This window comes from Oncorhynchus masou, chromosome 21 (genome assembly GCF_036934945.1).
Source record: "Oncorhynchus masou masou isolate Uvic2021 chromosome 21, UVic_Omas_1.1, whole genome shotgun sequence".
In the NCBI taxonomy this organism is placed as follows: domain Eukaryota; kingdom Metazoa; phylum Chordata; class Actinopteri; order Salmoniformes; family Salmonidae; genus Oncorhynchus; species Oncorhynchus masou.
This window is the reverse complement of record NC_088232.1, coordinates 24,336,746-24,357,257: the sequence shown is the minus strand read 5'-3', so window position 1 is coordinate 24,357,257 and position 20,512 is coordinate 24,336,746. Positions and strand designations below refer to the sequence as shown.

At 43.9% G+C, this 20,512-nt stretch overlaps 2 protein-coding genes across 2 annotated transcripts in view; both read left to right on the top strand.

Annotated features, from left to right (window-relative positions):
* Nucleotides 1-14,092, top strand: part of arhgap5 (Rho GTPase activating protein 5) — a 42,190-nt gene extending 28,098 nt beyond the window's left edge. Inside the window, exons 4-7 of the mRNA XM_064927843.1 lie at nt 2,308-2,385; nt 4,132-4,263; nt 10,087-10,192; nt 11,759-14,092. Of these exons, the coding sequence (XP_064783915.1) occupies nt 2,308-2,385; nt 4,132-4,263; nt 10,087-10,192; nt 11,759-12,086 (644 nt within the window). The 3' untranslated portion in view covers nt 12,087-14,092. The remainder of the gene's footprint in view (nt 1-2,307; nt 2,386-4,131; nt 4,264-10,086; nt 10,193-11,758) is intronic.
* A 4,300-nt stretch (nt 14,093-18,392) lies between these two features.
* The window catches only part of LOC135507986 (A-kinase anchor protein 6-like), a 192,158-nt gene continuing 190,038 nt past the window's right edge, over nt 18,393-20,512 (top strand). The window contains 1 exon segment of the mRNA XM_064927842.1: nt 18,393-18,891. The gene's annotated coding sequence lies outside the window, so the exon portion shown is untranslated.

Here is a 20,512-nt window from a genome sequence, read left to right as displayed (position 1 = left end):
TAAGTATTCACCCCTGAGTCAATACATGTTAGAATCACCTTTGGCAACAATCAGTGTCTTTCTGGGTAAGTCTCTAAGAGCTTTGCACAGCTGGATGTGTACAATATTTGCACATTATTTTCTAAATTCTCCAAGCTCTGTCTAGTTGGTTGTTGATCATTGCTAGACAGACATTTTCAAGTCTTGCCATAGATTTTCAAGCAGATTTAAGTCAAAACTCTAGCTTAGCCCCCAGGAACATGCAATGTCGTCTTGGTAAGCAACTCCATTGTATATTTGACCTTGTGTTTTAGGTTATTGTTCTGCTGAACAGTGAATTTGTCTCCTAGTGTCTATTAGAAAGCAGACTGAACCAGGTTTTCCTCTAGGATTTTGCCTGGACTTAGCTCTATTCTGTTTATTTTTATCATACAAAACTCAGTAGTCCTTGTCGATGACAAGCATGCCCATAACATGATGCAGCCACCACCAAGCTTGAAAATATGAAGAGTGACGCTCAAGGATGTGTTGTTGGATTTGCCCCAAACATAACGCTTTGTATTCAGGAATAAAGTACATTTCTTTGTTACATTTTTTTGTTGCTGTTTTACTTTAGTGCCTTATTGCAAACAGGTTGCATGTTTTGGAATATTTGTATATCATGTTAAACACTATTATTGCACACAGAGTGAATCCATGCAACTTATAATGTGATTTGTTAAGCACAGTTTTACTCCTGATCTTATTTAGGCTTGCCATAACAAAGAGGTTGAATACCTACAGCTTTTCAATTTTAATGGATTTGTAAAAAAATGTTTAAAAACATAATTCCACTTTGACATTATGGGGTATTGTGTGTAGGCCAGTGACAGAATATCTAAATGTTATCCATTTTAAATTCAGGCTGTAACGTTAACATAACAAAATGTGGAAAAAGTCAAGGTGTGTGAATACTTTCTGAAGGGACTGGATGTAGAGCAAGTCATTAGGCTGTGGTATTTAGCTTACCGCTGTCTTAGCATGCCTTCGGTCGCCTCAGAATAGATCCTAACTTACATTGAGTGGCTTTTTAAATGGCTTCTAATGGTGGTTACAGGAAACATTATCTTCACATGAACGAGTGGTTAGAGGAAATCAGAGCATAAGTCAGGAATGACAGCATTAAGAGGGAGTCAGTGTTACGCTCTATAAAATGGAAGCTCTTATCTCTATCTTATCATGCCATGGAAATGTCCTCAGTGCTGCTCTTGTGCAGCGTTTTCTGTGTGTGTGTGTATCACGATTGTGTTCATGCTCCTGCCCTGCCTGTGAGCTTACATTCTGCTGACAGTGTCAGGAGGGGCCTTACACCGCCAACCAGACTCACACACAAATTGCACAAGGACCAATTGGGAAAGGAAATGAATACTTTCCATAAGACGTTAATGTCATAACTAGGCTAGAGTTGTGTCCCAAATGGCCCTATGGGTTCTGGTGCACTATATATGGACTTTGGGACGGAGCCTAGTCAGTCCTGTGCAGTGTGTGATTCACCTGGATTGCCACCTGCCATTTATCTGGCTGCTGGTGAGCAAGAAATTCAGCTCCTACCTGTTCCTCTGCACCTGTACTGCTGTGCTACAGTATTATAGAGTATGAACCCAGTGTGTCATCACATCAGTCTCACCTTGAGTGCTGTAAGAAAGGACCTGCTCTGACATGTTACAGCGTCTCAGGAATATATAAGCCCACGCTGTGTGTGTGAGTGGGAGTGCCCGGCTATAGTATAAACTGCCTCAGTGCTGCTGCTCAGTGTATGTGCTGCAAGGTCACACCCACTGCAGTTTGTCATTGCAGCGAGCACAGACAGAGCGCACATTTACTGCTTATACACACACCCACAGAGGTTGCATTATGCAGCTGATTAGATGCTCCCCAAGCGCTGTCCTCAGATCAGCTGGTGTGATCTGAGGACACCTGGCAAACTGATCAGGGTAGCCGCTAGGCTTCTTGTTGCTGCCTCCTCAAAGCATGGCCTCAGGATCCACAAGCTTTAACTGTGTCTGTTCTTTCCTCCTTGTCAACGTACGCAGGTGTTTGTGTGTGTGTGTGTGTGTGTGTGTGTGTGTGTGTGTGTGTGTGTGTAAGATGGCTCAGCCATGCTTAATGTGGCTGTGTCTGCATTTACATTTTTCTCTGATCTGAAATCACTGCTGGAGGGAAAACCGCTTTAGACTTCTCCTACCCTTTTCCCAGTGGAAATCAAACTATGTTGATAGCAGGTCAGCCTAGTAGGCTGTTTTTTTGTACTTCATAATATCTCCAAATATCTCTTCTTTTGTCTTCCAGGACTTAATACAGAGGGCCTGTATCGTGTGAGTGGAAACAAGACCGATCAAGACAATATTCAGAAGCAGTTTGATCAAGGTAAAACACGTCTGCAACTGTCAACTGCTCTTACATTATTTTCTCTTTTAAAAGCTCATTTTCCCCTTATCGTCTTCAAAATATTCATATATTTTTTCACGGATCCCTCCGGAACTTTCATTACGCACACGTCACCCCTATTCCCAGTGAATTAGTAATTGTAAAAGTATGTCCTTAGTTTACCTTTTTGTTCTGTCCATTTAATGTTACAATGTCCGTTGGTTCGTGTGAGTACCTGTGCTGTGTGTTTTGGGCTTTCGTGCCCCTGTGGATTGCGCAGATGATTACGGGTCTCGTCCCGTGTGTTATTTATTTATTCAAGGTACTCCTCGCTCTTTTGTTTGGGTATTAACCCTGTGTTTTTGTTACGTGTTTGTTTGGTCCCCATGCCTTTACATGGCACGCCGTCATTTGGGTACAATAAAAAAAACTATTACGCATTCCTGCGTCTGTCTCCCGATCCCTTCATACCCACGTGACATGTTTGCCCTTAGTCTTTTTCTCTTGTTATTTATAAACTGAACACACATTTAATTCACACTGGTTCATTAAGATGTCAGAAGGAAAGGAATTGGTTGAGACAACCAATAATGACTGTTCCCAAGGACTTTACATTTCCCTCCTAATTGTTTAAATTCAGCCACAAGCATTATGGATGTTTGTCCATGAAAGAGCTGGACTAGGTACAGTATTAGAGTGAATTACTGTGAATCAATGGGAGTCTTAAAACACACAGGAGAAGGCTGATTGTATTAACCTGCCAATTAGGGACGGATGGGGTATGTTGCATAATATGATTTAGAATAGATGTTGATATAGTCCCCACTCTGCTGCATAGAGATCTTTCTGCTCCCTTCTCTCGCTTGCTTGAAAAATACTGGTGTTTATATATGTGTATATATATATATAGTGCAATTTGACCTGGACCGGGTCAAATTGACTTGCACAAGCGATCAATTAATTGCATTTTTATTTTCTGTCTGGAATTGAATTACTGCATAGGCTCACCGGTTGGTTGTATTTCCCAGAGGGGAACGATGGCCATAGATTTAGTTTCTCCCATCTGTAGCCCCATTGTAAGACCCGTTTCCCTTTTTGTTTTCATCCATCTTTCAAATCCAATACCAGTCAATCTGAGCCATCGAGCTGTGCAAAGGGGCTGGGTGGAAAAAATCTTCCTTCCACTGAGTGGCCAAATGACTTCCTATCCATGAGACACAGTTTGCCCAAAAGAGACACTATGTGCATGAATCTGCCTGCTGGCCCGGAACCATTAGTCCTCCTTCCACCCGCTCTTCTTCTTCCTGTCTCACCCGCCCCTCTCTCTATTTCTCTTCCTCTCTCTCCTTCTTCTCTTCTCTCTTTCCACCACAGGAATTTGTGAATTAAGTGCATTTTTCTCCCTCTCTTGCCCTTTCTGCTGTCTGGGAGAGAGATCTACTCTGACAGCTGTCAGTTCACCTTAGGCCCTGTCCTGTCCTCACTAGCTCTTTCTCTCTCTCGGCCTCTTCCTCCTCTCACCACTCTCTTCTTATCTCACCCCCCTCTCTCCTCTCACTTCCTCCTGCTCTCTCTTACTCCCCTGCTCTCCTTCACTCGCTCCCCCTCTCTAATAATAATAATAATAATAAGTATTAATACATATGATTTTTTTATTTTTCTAAAACCCAAAGACGCTTTGTGAGTACTGTTAACTTTCTTCCCCTCACCAATCAAGCCATGTCCCTCTCTCTCTCCCCTCTGCAGACCACAGTATGGACCTGATAGTGATGGACGTGGCTGTGAATGCTGTGGCGGGGGCTCTGAAGGCCTTCTTCGCTGACCTTCCTGATCCTCTCATCCCCTACATCCTGCACCCGGAGCTGGTGGAGGCAGCCAGTGAGTACTGTACTGTTAGTTACACACGCTGTCTGTCAGTCTGGAGAGCTGACCTGGGTTCAGATACTATTTAGTTTCTTTCAAATGCTTTTAGCTACGCTTGGTTGAGCTTGCCTAATTCAATACTGCCAAAAGTGGCAGAGCAAACCCCGCCAATCTGGCACTCTCTGGCAGGCTAAATTAAATGCGATTCAAAGAAAACAAATCTTATATCAACCCATGTCTGGTCTGTAGGGTCCAGTGTCCTAACTCAGTAACTAACAGCTGTGGGGAGGGTTGACACCCAGCACCTCAGCCCTCTTCCCCTCAAATCACAGCCAGCAGCAAGAGAAGACGAGGTCAGCCAGTTCTTTCTCTCTCTCTCTTGCTCGATGGGTCTTAACAGTACCCCAGTTTTTCTTTTTGTCCTGCTCAGTTCATTGTGTCGTTTATTTTACTGTCACATTTCAGGTGCAGCCTGTTCTGTTTTTGAACCTCAAGTGTACTTTAGCTGGTAGAATGTAGCAAAGCTTCATGATGTTGGATGTTTGCCAGGAAGAGTGATGGTGCTATATTCCACAGTTTATAACTGCAAGCAGATGTGAACGAAACTTAGTATTACCCCGTGGCTTATATGCTTTATATTATGTCTCAGGCAGTGTTTCTCCTACCATTATACACTGAGTGTACAAAACCTACTCTTTCCATGACATAGCTTTCACCTGGATTCACCTGGTCAGCCTATGATCCCTTATTGATGTCACTTGTTAAATCCACTTCAATCAGTGTAGATGAAGGGGAGGAGACAGCGGCAGGCCAGTGGTCAAAAACGGTCATTGATGAAAGAGAAGGAGGCTGCCACGAATTGTTTAGAGCAACAGACGGGCTTCAGTTGAACTGCCAGTCCAGTACAACATTGGTGCCCAATGACTCATAAAAGAATGCACAATTCGTCGTACCTTGACACGAATGGGGTATGGCAGCTGACGACCTTACAGAGTTCCACTACTTTGAGCAAAAAAACAAGAAATTGCAGTTGCAGTGGGCTAAGGAACGAAAACACTTGACACTGGAAAATTGAAAAAACATTGCCTGGTCGGTTAAATCCCAGGTCCTGCTGTTTCACGCTGATGGGAGGACTAGGGTGTGGAGAACCACATGAGTACATGCATCCATCATGCTGCATGTCAACATTGCAGGCTGGTGGTGTGGTGGGATGTGTTTTCATGGCACACATTGGGCCCCTTGATAAAAGTAGAGCAATAATTAAATGCCACAGGATATCCGAACAACATTGCCAATTAGGTGCATCCCTTCATGGCAGTGTATCCATTTGCAAATGTATTTTATCTGCAGGATAATGCCCCATGCCACAAGGCTAGGATTGTCCAGGAATGGTTCCACGACAGTGAATTCAGCTTAGGGCAGTGGCCTGCCCAGTCATCAGATCTCAATCCAGTTGAGCATCTGTGGGATGAGATGGAACAAGCTATTTGGAGTAGAGATCTACTACCAGCCAACTTGACACAACTGTTGGAAGCATTGGAGTCAACGTGGGCCAGCATCCCTGTGCAAGACTTTCGACACCTTGTAGAGTACATGCCCCGACGAATTGAGGCTGTTCTGAGGGCAAAATGGGTGCAACTCAGTATTAGAAAGTTGTTTCTAATGTTTTGTACACTCAACTAATATTAGGATTACATCTGTCCCTTCATCTCCCATCTAAAAACGTTTGCCTTCAGTTGAACATTTTGCTTGAAGATGCATTAAATGTTGATTTGGGGAAATTTGCGGCTCGTTTGCAAAATTATCAAGGTGTAAACCTGGTGCCAGGGCAGGGTATTTCACTACATTTGCAATATCATCTGCTTACCATGTGTATGTGACCAATTAAATTTGATTTGGTAGGGCAGGTCTGTGCCTCTTGAAGCACTAGTTGGTGAGTGGGTGTGGTTTCCTCCATGCCCCTCATAGTGTCTCCCATAGTACCATCCAGCCACCTTCTCCTCTCATAAAGTCAGCTGGAAGGAAAGCAAGAGATAAATAAGAGATGCTGCTGAGATACTCGCCCTTTCCTGTCAGTACAAACCTCTCACCTTCTCTCTGAATGGATGTATACACACTTGTAGTTCTACAGCAGAAACACTGAGACATGCCTGCATTAATATTCCAACCCCAGTTATAATTCACACCTTTAAGTCGCATCACACTCAGCTCACAGCTGTCTTCCTGAAAGACGAATTCCTGCCCAATGATGCCAAAAGATTTTCATGCATCTGCATTATTTCCCCCCTGCCTGGTTGTCTCTGGGGGTGGCCCAAATGGCACCCTAGTCTCTATACAGTGCACTACTTTTGATGGGCCCTGGTCAAAAGTAGTGCACTAATTAGGGAATAGGGTGCCATTTGGGCCGTATACTGTGTGTTGCTGTAGGATATCATCCTTGCTTGAGTCATCTAATCCTGGGCCTGCAGTAATGTATTACTGATCACTGTTGAAACCAACCCAGCAGCCTCCTTCCTCACTGTCTGTCTCGCTGCTGCAGATTAATGTCCCAGAAATAGGTCCCCTCCCTCCCTCCCTCCAGGGGAGAGGAGAGGGAGGGAGGAGAGAGATAGAAGCCATTGGTTGGTTTCAATGAGGGGGGGAAGATGGAAGTAGACATTCCTGGAGCTTGTCTCTCGGGGTTTGAGCAGCTCTGCAGAACTGAGCGTTTCCCTCTGATAATTGTGCAAACAGCGTAATGTGGAGGTGTTTGGAGGACCTTCAAGTCTTGGTCTGCGTCCCAAATAGCACCCTTTCCACTATGTAGTGTACTACTTTTGACCAGGACCATAGGGTAGTAGTATCACTATATAGGGAATAGGGTGCCATTTGTTATACAGCCTGTCTCAGTCCAGGCCAGTCTTGGTGCACCACGCTCAGTTCTGGGGCAAATAGCAAACACACTCATTCCTTTTGTGACATTCTGACTTAGGGATCTTAACGGTTAACCGCTAATCGGTTAGCCGCCAAAAAATACATTTGACCGGTCATGCTTTTCACTCTAGGTTATTAAATTGGCTCGTGTGAATTTTTGCTAGTCGTCATGCACACAGCATAGAGTCTAGTCTGAGGAGCGGAATGGCCTATCAGCTGTCAGACAGCGCGAGACCAGCTGGTACTGGAGTGAAACGTGCTTTTATAAGCCCAGTCATTGCGCAACAAATAACAGTTCTAAATGCAGTTGCATGTTAAGAATTGTTTTGATGGCCATGATTAAAAAGAGCTACTATTTTTATTTCTCAATCTCAGCTCATAGTTAAAACACACTTCCCATTTGCCATGAGTGCATAGGCTATAGTCAACGGTAGGCAGGCTATCAGCAGGTCACCCACCACTTTACAATGGGAACTTGAGGCTGTATTAAATGTTTGAAACCTGAACTTAACTTCAAATAATGAGGAATGTCTTACCTTGCTTCAAAGTAGCCTAGTCCAAATCCAACCAGAGAAATGTGGAGGCAAGACTTCCTCATGCAATTAACCAGCATTTCGCTCCTGTTTTATTGGTTTTCATATCAACTTTGTTTTGTTGTCCAGAAGCCAAAGGCACCATCCTTGTCATCCCTGCCAAATGCAGCCCATCCTAGTTGTTGCTATTAGATCAAATCAAATGTTATTTGTTACATGTGCCGAATACAACAGGTAGACCTTACAGTGAGTGAAATGCTTACTTTACAAGCCCTTAACCAACAATGCAGTTAAGAAAAATAACTAAAAAAGTAAGAAATAAAAGTAACAAATAATTAAAGAGCAGCAGTAAAATAACAATAGCGAGGGGTACCGGTTAATTGAGGTAATATGTACATGTAGGTAGACATATTAAAGTGACTATGCATAGATAATAACAGAGTAGCAGCGGTGTAAAGGAGGGGGGGGGGGGGCAATGCAAATAGTCTGGGGTAGCCATTTCATTAGATGTTCAGGAGTCTTATGGCTTGGGGGTAGAAGCTGTTTAGGAGCCTCTTGGGCCTAGATTTGGTGTTCCGGTACCGCTTGCCGTGCTATAGCAGAGAGAACAGTCTATGACTAGGGTGGCTGGAGTCTTTAACAATTTTTAGGGCCTTCCTAAAGGGCACTATGGTGTTGAACACTGAGCTGTAGTCAATGAATAGCATTCTCACATAGGTGTTCCTTTTGTCCAGTTGTGAATGGGCAGCGTGGGGTGTTCATCTGTGGATCTGTTGGAGCGGTATGCAAATTAGAGTGGGTCTAGAGTTTCTGGGATAATGGTGTTGATGTGAGCCATGACCAACCTATCAACAGACGTGAGTGCTATGGGTCGGTAGTCATTTAGGCAGGTTACCTTAGTGTTCTTGGGCACAGGGACTATGGTGGTCTGCTTGAAACATGTTGGTATTACAGACTCAGAAAGGGATAGATTGAAAATGTCAGTGAAGACACTTGCCAGTTGGTCAGCGCAAGCTCGGAGTACATGTCCTGGTAATCCGTCTGGCCCTGCGGCCTTGTGAAAGTTGACCTGTTTAAAGGTCTTACTCACATCGGCTGCAGAGAGCGTGATCATACAGTCATCCGGAACAGCTGATGCTCTCATGCATGTTTCAGTGTTACTTACCTCGAAGCGAGTATTGAAGTCATGTAGCTCGTCTGATAGGCTTGTGTCACTGGGAGCTCTCGGCTGTGCTTCCCTTTTGTAGTCTTAATAGTTTGCGAGCCCTGCCACATCCGACGAGCATCAGAGCCGGTGTAGTACTATTCTTTTCATTGATGGTTCGTCGGAGGGCGTTCTTATAAGCTTCCGGGTTAGAGTCCCGCTCCTTGAAAGCGGCAGCTCTACCCTTTAGCTCAGTGCGGATGTTACCTGTAATCCATGGCTTCTGGTTGGGGTATGTACGTACGGTCACTGTGGGGACGACAACATCAATGCACTTATTGATGAAGCCAGTGACTGATGGGGTGTACTCCTCAATGCCGTCTGAAGAATCCCGGAACATATTCCAGTCTGTGCTAGCAAAAAACAGTCCTGTAGCTTAGATCCCCCTCTTTGTACATTTCCCCCGGAGGTTTTCATCTCTGTCAGATGGAACCGCTCGCATTAGGTGTGCTGTTTATAACAGTGGTTTCCTGCTAATAGCATTTTGGCAAATTATGTTTTATTGGCTGCTTCATTACAGCAGTTGCATGCTCAATAATAGTCTATAGCCTTTTGACTGGGAGACGATAGGCTTGCTGTTGTTGCATGTGTTCATGAAAAATGTCCGTTCCTTGTATGCATGCATAGTATTTTCTGTTGGTCACGTAATTTTACTCTTTGGGAAAAATGTAACTGTTTGTTGACCGGTTAATGAGGGTCGGTTAGTCAGCAGATTGACTGAAGATTGCATCCCTAGTTTTGACAGTATTGATTAGCTAAGTAGTCTCAGCCAGGTGACCTCCACAACAGTCCTGGGGTCAGAGTTTTTGACAGGTATATAAGGTATATCAGAACAGTCTAATATTAGACTTTATGTTAAATGCTTTTTGAAAGGTTTGATATGCTAACGCATGGTTTGTCCCTACGTCTTTTATTACTTGGCAATATCACATGGGAGTTAGGCCTACTTATCTAAGATAGTGCTGCTATTATTAAACAGATTGTGACAAGAAAATCACTGAGACATTGTGCCCCCAGATGATACCGACAATGCTGTATCTGCTTAAGGCCCTAGCTAGTGTTTTAGTGTGTTTGTTGTGTGGGTGGTTTTTGGCAGCCCTGTCGCCTTTGTGCTATTCCTTCTCTTTTTTTCTTCTCCCATGAGAAGGAATTAGTAAAAAGCTAACTCTCTTCTCCTCCTCCTTTCAGAAATTGTGGACCACATAGAAAGACTTCAAGTGCTGAAAGAAATAGTGAGGAAGTTCCCTGCCGTGAACTACGAGGTGTTTAAATACGTCATCACTCATCTGAACAGGTAAGAGACAACACTGTGAAACTGGATCAGAAAGTGTCTCAGGCTGCCTTCAACTGACTGATACTGGGTGGAATCTGAAGTAAGCTGTGAAGTATACACAATGTTAGTTACGTGACAGTAATCATGAAAACAACCAAGTCATACAGTCATGTAGTTGGACTGAGTCGTGTTCAGTGGGGAGGATTTAGTTTGAAACTGAGAGATACTACCTGAACATCTCTGTTTTCCTTTGTGATACACTATATGACCAAAGGTATGTGGACGGACACCTGCTCGTCGAACATCTCATTAATAATTAAAGGGCATTAATATGGAATTCTTCCTCCCTCTGCTGCTATAGCAGCTTCCTTTCTTCTGGGAAGGCTTTCCACTAGATGTTGGAATATTGCTGTGTGGACTTGCTTCCATTCAGCCACAAGAGCATTAGGGAGGTCAGGCATTGATGTTGCGTGATTAGGCCTGACTCGCCGTTGGCGTTCCAATTCATCCCAAAGGTGTTCAATGGGGTTAATGTTTGGGCTCTGTGCAGGCCAGTCATGTTCTTCCACACCGATCTTGACAAACCATTTCTGTATGGACCTCGCTTTGTGCATGGGGGTATTGTCATGCTGAAACAGGAAAGTGCCTTCCCCAAACCATTGCCACAAAGTTGGAAGCACAGAATCGTCTAGAATGTCATTGTATGCTGTAGCGTTAAGATTTCCCTTCACTGGAACGAAGAGGTCTAGACCGAACCATGAATAACAACCCCAGACCATTAATTCTCAACCACCAAACTTTACTGTTGGCATTATGCATTGGGGCAGGTAGCGTTCTCCTGTCATCCGCCAAACCCAGATTCGTGAAGCATGATTCATCACTCCAGAGAAAGTGTTTACACTGCTACAGAGTCCAATGGCGGCGAGCTTTACACCTCTCCAGATGACGCTTGGCATTGCGCATAATGATCTTAGGCTTGTGTGCAGCTGCTCGGTCATGGAAACCCATTTCATGAAACTCCCGACGAACAGTTCTTGTGCTGACGTTGCTACCAGAGGCAGTTTGGAACTCGGTTGTGAGTGTTGCAACCAAGGACAGACAATTTGTACGCTCTTCAGCACTCAAAAGGTCACGTTCCGTGAGTTGTGGCTATTGTGGCCTAACTCTTCATGGTTGAGCCGTTGTTGCTCCTAGACGTTACCACTTCACAATAACAGCACTTGCAGTTGACTGGGGCAGATCTAGCAGGGCAGAAATTTGACAACTGACTTGTTGGAAAGGTGGCATCCTATGCCGGTGCCACATTGAAAATCACAGAGCTCTTCAGTACGGCCTTTCTACTACCAATATTTGTCTATGGAGATTGCACGGCTGGGTGCTTAATTTTAAATACCTATCGGCAACGGGTGTAGCTGAAATAATCCACTCATTTGAAGCGGTGTTGTCATACTTTTGTATATATCATGTATATATTGTTCCCGGAGACCAGGGTTCACTTCTCTGTATCCCACTCTAATTCTGTACCTGTGTAAATCAAGTACAACATAAGTAAGGTTGGAATAAATCAATGAAATTGTGTTTCCCCAGGGTGAGCCAGCAGAGTAAGACCACCCTGATGACGGCCGACAATCTATCCATCTGCTTCTGGCCCACATTGATGCGTCCCGACTTTGAGAACAAGGACACACTCTCAACCACCAAGCTCAACCAGTCGGTCATCGAGTCCTTCATCCAGCAGAGCCACTACTTTTTCTACGGTGGAGACATCCAGGAGAGCTCCAGCACCGAGAGCACCCCACCACCCCATCACTGTCACAGCATGGTGGAGGCCCTGCTGCCCCTGCAGCTGCCCCCTCCTCTCCAGCCCCAACAGATCCAGCACAGTATGTCCTTGCAGCCTGACCCACTCATATAGACCCCCCAGAGCTCAGGCTCCACTACCCAGGCCTCGAGCCCCAGGATCGGAAGACCCAGGTGGGGTAGGGAGTAGGCTTGGCTGGGAGTGGTGCTGCCTGGTGGGGTTGCATGGGGTGACGTGTCCTACCTTCCCCCTCTCTATGGATTCCCCCTGACTACAAAACAACCACATTACATTATCACCTTTATTTTCTGCTCCCTTTGACTGACTGGATTCAGGGGTGACTAACTGATATAGCTATCCCCCAGGAATAAATAAAAAATAGCATTTTTCTTCATTCAGTGCCGTACCTTTACCCGGTTTCAGACAGATATGACATGAGGGTTGAGACTGTCCACCCGTTACTCTGGTGATGAACACCTACCATAATAAAGACACTATGCCTCCAGGAGTGGGGGGGGGCACAAACATGTGATGCGGAAATGATTTGTTCAACTCTACACCTTGAAAAATATGAGGAAAATATATTTATGATAGTTGTTTTTTTGTTTTTGTTTATTCGATTAAAAAAAGAAAGTCTGACTGTCAAAAACCCTCCATTCATTCAAGTGAACTTGACATTACATGATGCACAATCTGTTATAATGCTTCTACCAGTATAGACGTTTGGCCATGATGATGATGGATTCTTGTTTTTTTAGCAGTATGATTTTTGTTTTTAAAGGGATCGAGGGAAAGAAAGACAGTGAAAGTTAGCAGGCTGGTGCTGTGGTCTTTGTCTCTCACCCGGCTCTCAATGCCTCGTAGGGGACTCTACGTGAAAGACTGACGGTGTCACTGATGCTGTACTGCACCAGGCTGGGACATAATAGACAGGCAGACAGTCTGCCTGGCCTCCTCTCTTTCTCCTATTGGAGCAGAACTCATGCAATTCCTGAAGCTTATGAAGGGAGCATCCCACTACTAGAACCCTAATGGCACATCTCTGCGTTAACTCTGAAACAAACGCATTACAAAGCAGTCTGGGGTCTTTTTCTTGTTCTGTTCTTTTCTACGTACGTTTTTGTTTGTTTAATTGATTGAATTTCTCCGTGGTGGTGCTACCCACCGAAAAGAGACATTTGTGTTGTTCTTCTGTTTGTTGAAAAAAATGTGCATGTCTTTTTTGTCACTTAAAAATGACGATGAACGATTAAAAAAAGAAAAAAGACTGAACTTACAACTCAAGATTAACAGCTTTCATTCAGATCATATTTTTATCTAACTTGATTGAGGGAACATTGAAACGGGGGTCAAATTGTATGTATTGTTCATTCATTATTTTCGTCATGCAAAGATGTCAATTCTTAATATCATATTTTGGTTATATGTCTAATTGTTTCTCTTAAATAAGGGGGAAAGTATATATATTTATCAGCAAATAAGATTGCTGATATAGCAAAATACCATGGGGTACTGAAATTCTGTATAATCTTGTAAAAGCTACTATAATCAGATTTCTTTGTTATGATAAACAAACATTTTGGGTTAGATTAATTGTACTTAATTCCCTTCATTTTATGAACACAGACTCATTGCTTCTTTGTAGATGGTACTGCATTTTGTTTTGCTGTAAGTAAAAGATGCTGCTTAGAAAGTTCTGGAAAGGAAAAGTTTAAGTTTTGTGATGGAGTGAAACAGATTGACAGATAGAAGACATCTTCAAGACTATGCCTGTGACTGAAATGGCACACTATTCCCTACGTAGTGCACTACTTTTCACTAGAGCCCTATGGACGCTGGTCAAAAGAAGTGCACTATATAGGGAAGAGGGTGCCATTTCAGACGCATCCGATTATTATTGTTATTTTTCTCTATAGAGACACTCCAGATCTGGGGTTGGGGAGAGAAGGGATGGCGTAAAGAAGTGTGAAGCAGCTGCTAGGTAGAATATACCTTTTGTGTAGTTTCAATAAAAAGCAACTTTATTTGTTCATAAGATCTGCCTCATTCAAGCCAGTGTACAAACTCTTAAGATTTTAACATCTGCTATGTATTATAGTAAATAAATGATTTTGAGAGAAAAAAAAATCAAGAGTTTTGTTTCATTTTTTCCCACCTTAAGTCTAAATGGTGTTGAAATATGCTCTTATGTTTCTAATACAGCTGGGAATATTATTACAGGGTTTGGTCAGTGCTGGACTGACATGCTATAGAATGAAGGTCATATTTGGTAGCTGAAGACCAATGCAACACAATCAACATGTGACAGGACTGGAGTCATATTCATTCATTCTTCAAGCTGATATCTGTTTACTGCAGATCCTGCTTTGAGTGTCAGTGAGTATTGAGTTCAGCCGAATTAATTTGATGTCCAGGTCACACATCTCCCCAGGTGAGAAGTGATGAAAGTATGCCACCTAGTGGGGAAACATCCTAGCAGCAACATGAAAATATGTATTTTACTATAAATTAAAGTTTGATTTTCTCAGATGTATCATTATTTGAATCGAATGATCACAAAAAAATGAAATAAATTAAAAACTAGCAGCAACATGCACAATCTGGAGAGGTCATTTCCTTAAGTCAGATGTTTTATTTTACCAGGTAAGTTGACTGAACAGTTCTCAGTTACATCAACAACCTGGGGAATAGTTACAGGGGATTTAATCATTCCACATGTTACTAGGCAAGTCAGTTAAGAACAAATTCTTATTTTCTTTGACAGCCTAGAAACAGTGGGTTAACAGATTTTTACCTCGTCAGCTCGGGGATTTGATCTAAAAACCCTTCAGTCCCTAGTCCAACACGCTAACCACTAGGCTACCTGCCGCATGAACAAGCTTCTCGTCAACATTCCACAGCAGTCTGAACTGTAGCTACTATTGTGCCCCTACAGTCTCCCTCCCTCCACTTCTCCACAACAGTCTGAACTGTAGCTACTATTGTGCCCCCTACAGTCTCCCCCTCCACTTCTCCACAGTAGTCTGAGCTGTAGCTACTATTGTGCCCCCTACAGTCTCCCTCCCTCCACTTCTCCACAGCAGCCTGAACTGTAGCTACTATTGTGCCCCCTACAGTCTCCCTCCCTCCACTTCTCCACAGCAGTCTGAGCTGTAGCTACTATTGTGCCCCCTACAGTCTCCCTCCCTCCACTTCTCCACAACAGTCTGAACTGTAGCTACTATTGTGCCCCCTACAGTCTCCCTCCCTCCACTTCTCCACAGCAGTCTGACCTGTAGCTACTATTGTGCCCCCTACAGTCTCCCTCCCTCCACTTCTCCACAGCAGTCTGAGCTGTAGCTACTATTGTGCCCCCTACAGTCTCCCTCCCTCCACTTCTCCACAGCAGTCTGAACTGTAGCTACTATTGTGCCCCCTACAGTCTCCCTCCCTCCACTTCTCCACAGCAGTCTGACCTGTAGCTACTATTGTGCCCCCTACAGTCTCCCTCCCTCCACTTCTCCACAGCAGTCTGAACTGTAGCTACTATTGTGCCCCCTACAGTCTCCCTCCCTCCACTTCTCCACAGCAGTCTGAACTGTAGCTACTATTGTGCCCCCTACAGTCTCCCTCCCTCCACTTCTCCACAGCAGCCTGAACTGTAGCTACTATTGTGCCCCCTACAGTCTCCCTCCCTCCACTTCTCCACAACAGTCTGAACTGTAGCTACTATTGTGCCCCCTACAGTCTCCTTCCACTTCTCCACAACAGTCTGAACTGTAGCTACTATTGTGCCTCCTACAGTCTCCCTCCACTTCTCCACAACAGTCTTCCAAAGAAGCTTGCAATGAAATTTCCACTTACAATCGTCCACTCTCCTCTCCTTCGCAGTCGTCACTCCCAGTTCTCATTCCAGTCTTCCAATAATCACTATTTTTTCGGCATTGCCTTGTCAGCTGTTGGTTGAATATTACAATTTACAATCAAGGTATAGACAAGTATAACGCCTCTTAAGGGAGGAAGAGGCAAAGCAAGAGGGATTCTCCAATAGGGTTCTGTTGCGACATCATCTCTCAGAGCAGTCATCCCTCAGGGTCTCTATGCTGCCACCTGCTGATATGTCATCTCTCAGAGCAGTCATCCCTCAGGGTCTCTATGCTGCCACCTACTGATATATCATCTCTCAGAGCAGTCATCCCTCAGGGTCTCTGCTGCCACCTACTGATATGTCATCTCTCAGAGCAGTCATCCCTCAGTGTCTCTATGCTGCCACCTACTGATATGTCATCTCTCAGAGCAGTCATCCCTCAGGGTCTCTATGCTGCCACCTACTGATATGTCATCTCTCAGAGCAGTCATCCCCAAGGGTCTCTATGCTGCCACCTACTGATATGTCATCTCTCAGAGCAGTCATCCCTCAGTGTCTCTATGCTGCCACCTACTGATATGTCATCCCTCAGAGCAGTCATCCCTCAGTGTCTCTATGCTGCCACCTACTGATATGTCATCTCTCAGAGCAGTCATCCCCAAGGGTCTCTGCTGCCACCTACTGATATGTCATCTCTCAGAGCAGTCATCCCTCAGTGTCTCTATGCTGCCACCTACTGATATGTCATCTCTCAGAGCAGTCATCCCTCAGGGTCTCTGCTGCCACCTACTGATATGTCATCTCTCAGAGCAGTCATCCCTCAGTGTCTCTATGCTGCCACCTACTGATATGTCATCTCTCAGAGCAGTCATCCCTCAGTGTCTCTATGCTGCCACCTACTGATATGTCATCTCTCAGAGCAGTCATCCCTCAGGGTCTCTATGCTGCCATCCTATTGGCACACCTCAGAAAAGCATAGGAATTATTGGAATTCTACAGTATTTCATTTTTATATTTCAAGGACAAAATTACATGTTTTTAAGTATTTTTTTGTTGTTATAGTGGTGGACAGTAATATTAGCACTTTCTCAAACTTATCCTTTAAAGAAAAAACATGTATATATGTTTTTTATGTTTAGCTCACATAACATAGTTTAAAGTATACATTAAGGTGTCTGTAATACAATACATGTGGCAAAACCAAATGTAGAATTTAATAAATGCATTTCTATAGCTTCCAAAATACTTTTACAATGGTGAGGTGTCAAGAGGCGGGGCTTCAAAACAGCGCCGCCCCCCCTCACACACACTTTGAGCTATGAAAAATGAAGCAAATTGTAGTACGTTTGCTGTTTTAATTCTAATGAGAGAAGTTTAAGAAAGGCACAGTGCATACCAGCTATAACATTTCTAATGTGCAGTTGACAATCCTTTTTCAGTCTTTATCGAGTGCGTGACAAGTTTTAAATACCGGCTAGCAGTAGTCCCAGTAGTCCTACAAACCTTACGGTACAACAAGCAGGTCAATGGATTTAGACTTGTGTCCAAGTGCAGGTAAGGATGGTTGATACGAAATGTTACAGTTATAAAATGCAAGTATGTTACAGGAATAAAATGCAATTATACATATTTCATCGACACTGTAAAACCCAACTCCACGTTTGAAATGTAAACCATGAACCACAAGCAGCATGATGGAACTTCTCTGAACAGTTGTTCCCCATGATATTCCTTGACGATAGCACATGTCCGCCATCTAGTGTATTGGCCTGGTATTGTCTCATCATTAGGATATGAATCATGAATTGAAAAGCTTGATGCTTTTGGGATGAATATAAAATATAGAATACAGAATAGATATAGTAGACTAGAATAGATTTGTGATAATATTGCAATGAATCTTTTTTATTTATTTTAAAAAGCATTATGTTCCATCACATTCTATGTCAATTATCACAGAATATGGTGTACATTTTTTTTTATTTTTTTTTATTTTATTTAACCAGGCAAGTCAGTTAAGAACAATTTCTTATTTTCAATGACGGCCTGGGAACAGTGGGTTTAACTGCCTGTTCAGGGGCAGAACGACAGATTTGTACCTTGTCAGCTCAGGGGTTTGAACTAGCAACCTTCCGGTTGCTAGTCCAACGCTCTAACCACTAGGCGGGCGGCAGTGTACAAATTAATTCTACATTATCAAGGAGATACAAAAAATAATCATATGTTGAACTAATATTATATATTTTTTTTACATCCATTTTTTTGCAGATAAACTATTATTTTGCTGCATTTGACAATATTTGATTCAAAATAAAATCCTTATAATGTAAATTTAAAAAATAGCATCCATAGTCGATCTGTAATATCTGTCATAAACTATCTTATCTTATTGTTCTAATGTAGGTCTGTTGCACAGTGCAATTGGCAAATATAATTGCTCCTTTCATAATTCAACAGTTACATTGGACACATGATAACACAATTGCACAATTGGATAATTTGGATAAAGCAAACTATGCTTACTTTGAATAAGTGTTAGAAACAAGAACCATTCACCAGTGTTGTGTTCCATGCTGCTGTTACAGAGAGAGCTGAGATAAGAGGAGGGGAGATGTGTTGTATTGTCTGTGCTGCTGCTAGATGAGGTTGTTGTTTTTACCAGAGAGATCACTTCCTCCTCTGACTAAAAAACCCAGCTCTTTTTATTGCTCAGCCTGCTCCGTTTCTCTCCTCTATAGCCCCTCCCACCCCTAACCAGGGAGCTCCTGTGGGAGGGGGAAGCACAAGCACCACACTGCCTGGACCAATCATCATGCAGCACCTCCTATCCATTACATCTTAGTTTCCAAGGCGACAGGCAGGGCCTTTCTCCTGAAAGGCACCGCATCATCACCATCCATCCACCCAGGGCTGGTCGAGAGGCAGCAGTAGCAGGCAGCAAGCAGCAGCCCCGCAGTGGGTCACATCAGGCACCTCCCTCCCTCTCTCTCTCTCGCCTCATGTCGCGCTGCAAGTCTCCGCCAACACTCAGGAAAAGGAAAATGGAGTAAGAAGAGAAGAGGAATGTGGTAGGTAGGTGCTGGATTTTTTGTTATGTCTGTGTTTATCTATTTGTGTTGCGTTAGTGCTGTGTTTTACAGGGAGGCAGTGGGGAGGGTGTGTGTGCCTAATCCTCTCTAGCAGGCTGATTTAATGGGCTGTTTTCCGTTAGAATGAGAGAAGGAGGCAGTGGAGAAGGGGGAGCCCCTCTGCTTTGTTAAAGGGGCCTGGCCTGCAGCGCTAGGAGGCTGCCTGCCGCATACACAAACACCCTTGTCCCAGCCCTAGCCCCAGCCCTAGCCCCAGCCCTTGTCCCAGCCCTATCCCCAGCCCTAGCCCCAGCCCCTGTCCCAGCCCTTGTCCCCAGCTGGGATGGACAATAGCCTGTTCATTACCTCCTTTGACCAGCCTGTAGGCCCTAGGTATAGGCTGCTACCTCCGTTAGCTTCTGTTCTGTTGCTTTTATGGGATGTGATTGTCATATTCTCCACCCGTCCCTCTAGAATGTGTGAGGTAGGTTCCCTACCCTTCCCTTCCTTTCTGCAGCTGTATTGGAGTGTGTGTGTGTTTTGAGCATGATGAAACAAAACTCCCATTGAGCGTTATTTAGTTAGTTAATACCCCCGGCCCCACCACCCTTTCCTCTCTTCTTAACTCGCTGCTTTTCAATCCCACCCTGAAAGGGGGAAGAAGAGAAAGGTTTGGCTGAATGTTGCTGCCCAGTAAATGCTGAGCATAGTGGGGTGGGGAGGGGATGCCTCGGTAACTTCATCATCATGGCTCTGGCTTGGCTAGTCTCAGACCTGGGCTCGTTTTTATAAGCCATCTCATCCAGCTCACCTAGGATCAGGTTCCTCCTGTCCAAATAATCATGTTTATTATGATCTAAATGGCTAAACTGAACCTGGATCAGCACACCTTTTCGAGACACTTTATTAATACAGTCCCAGACTGTAGCATCTGTCATCCATCATCCAGCCACAGCCAGCACAGCTAAAGAGATCTGAGAGGAAGGATGTCCATGTTCACTGTCAGATTCATCATCACAGCATGGAATTAGTACAGCCAGGTCACCCGTGATACAAGTCAGTATTTGACGTACGTCCATGTCTGAGGATGTCGGGAGAAGACGTAGGTTTTGCTAGGGCATTGTGGACTGCAATGGGCATATGGATTTGCCTGTGATTCCACAGGTTGCAAGTTCAAATCCAGCAATAGAATGTTGTTTTTGATATATATTCTTTTAAGCCTATCCCAAACATTAACCACTTGGGGTTAATGCTTTTTTAGTTTTTTTACCTTTATTTTACTAGGCAAGTCAGTTAAGAACAAATTCTTATTATCAATGACTGCCTAGGAACAGTGGGTTAACTGCCTGTTCAGGGGCAGAATGACAGATTTGTACCTTGTCAGCTCGGGGATTTGAACTTACCAGTCCAACGCTCTAACCACTAGGCTACCCTGCCGCCCTGCATAACCTTAAGAATTTGGAGTTAATGCCTGAACTTAACCATGACCTTAAAAATTCTGAGTTACTGGCTAAACTTAATCTTAAACGCTTCAAAATTTGACGTTTGGAACAACTTTGAAATTTGATGTTTGAGAAACATGGATGAACGTCTAATTCTGACGTGAGACAGTGAGAGCTGGTAGA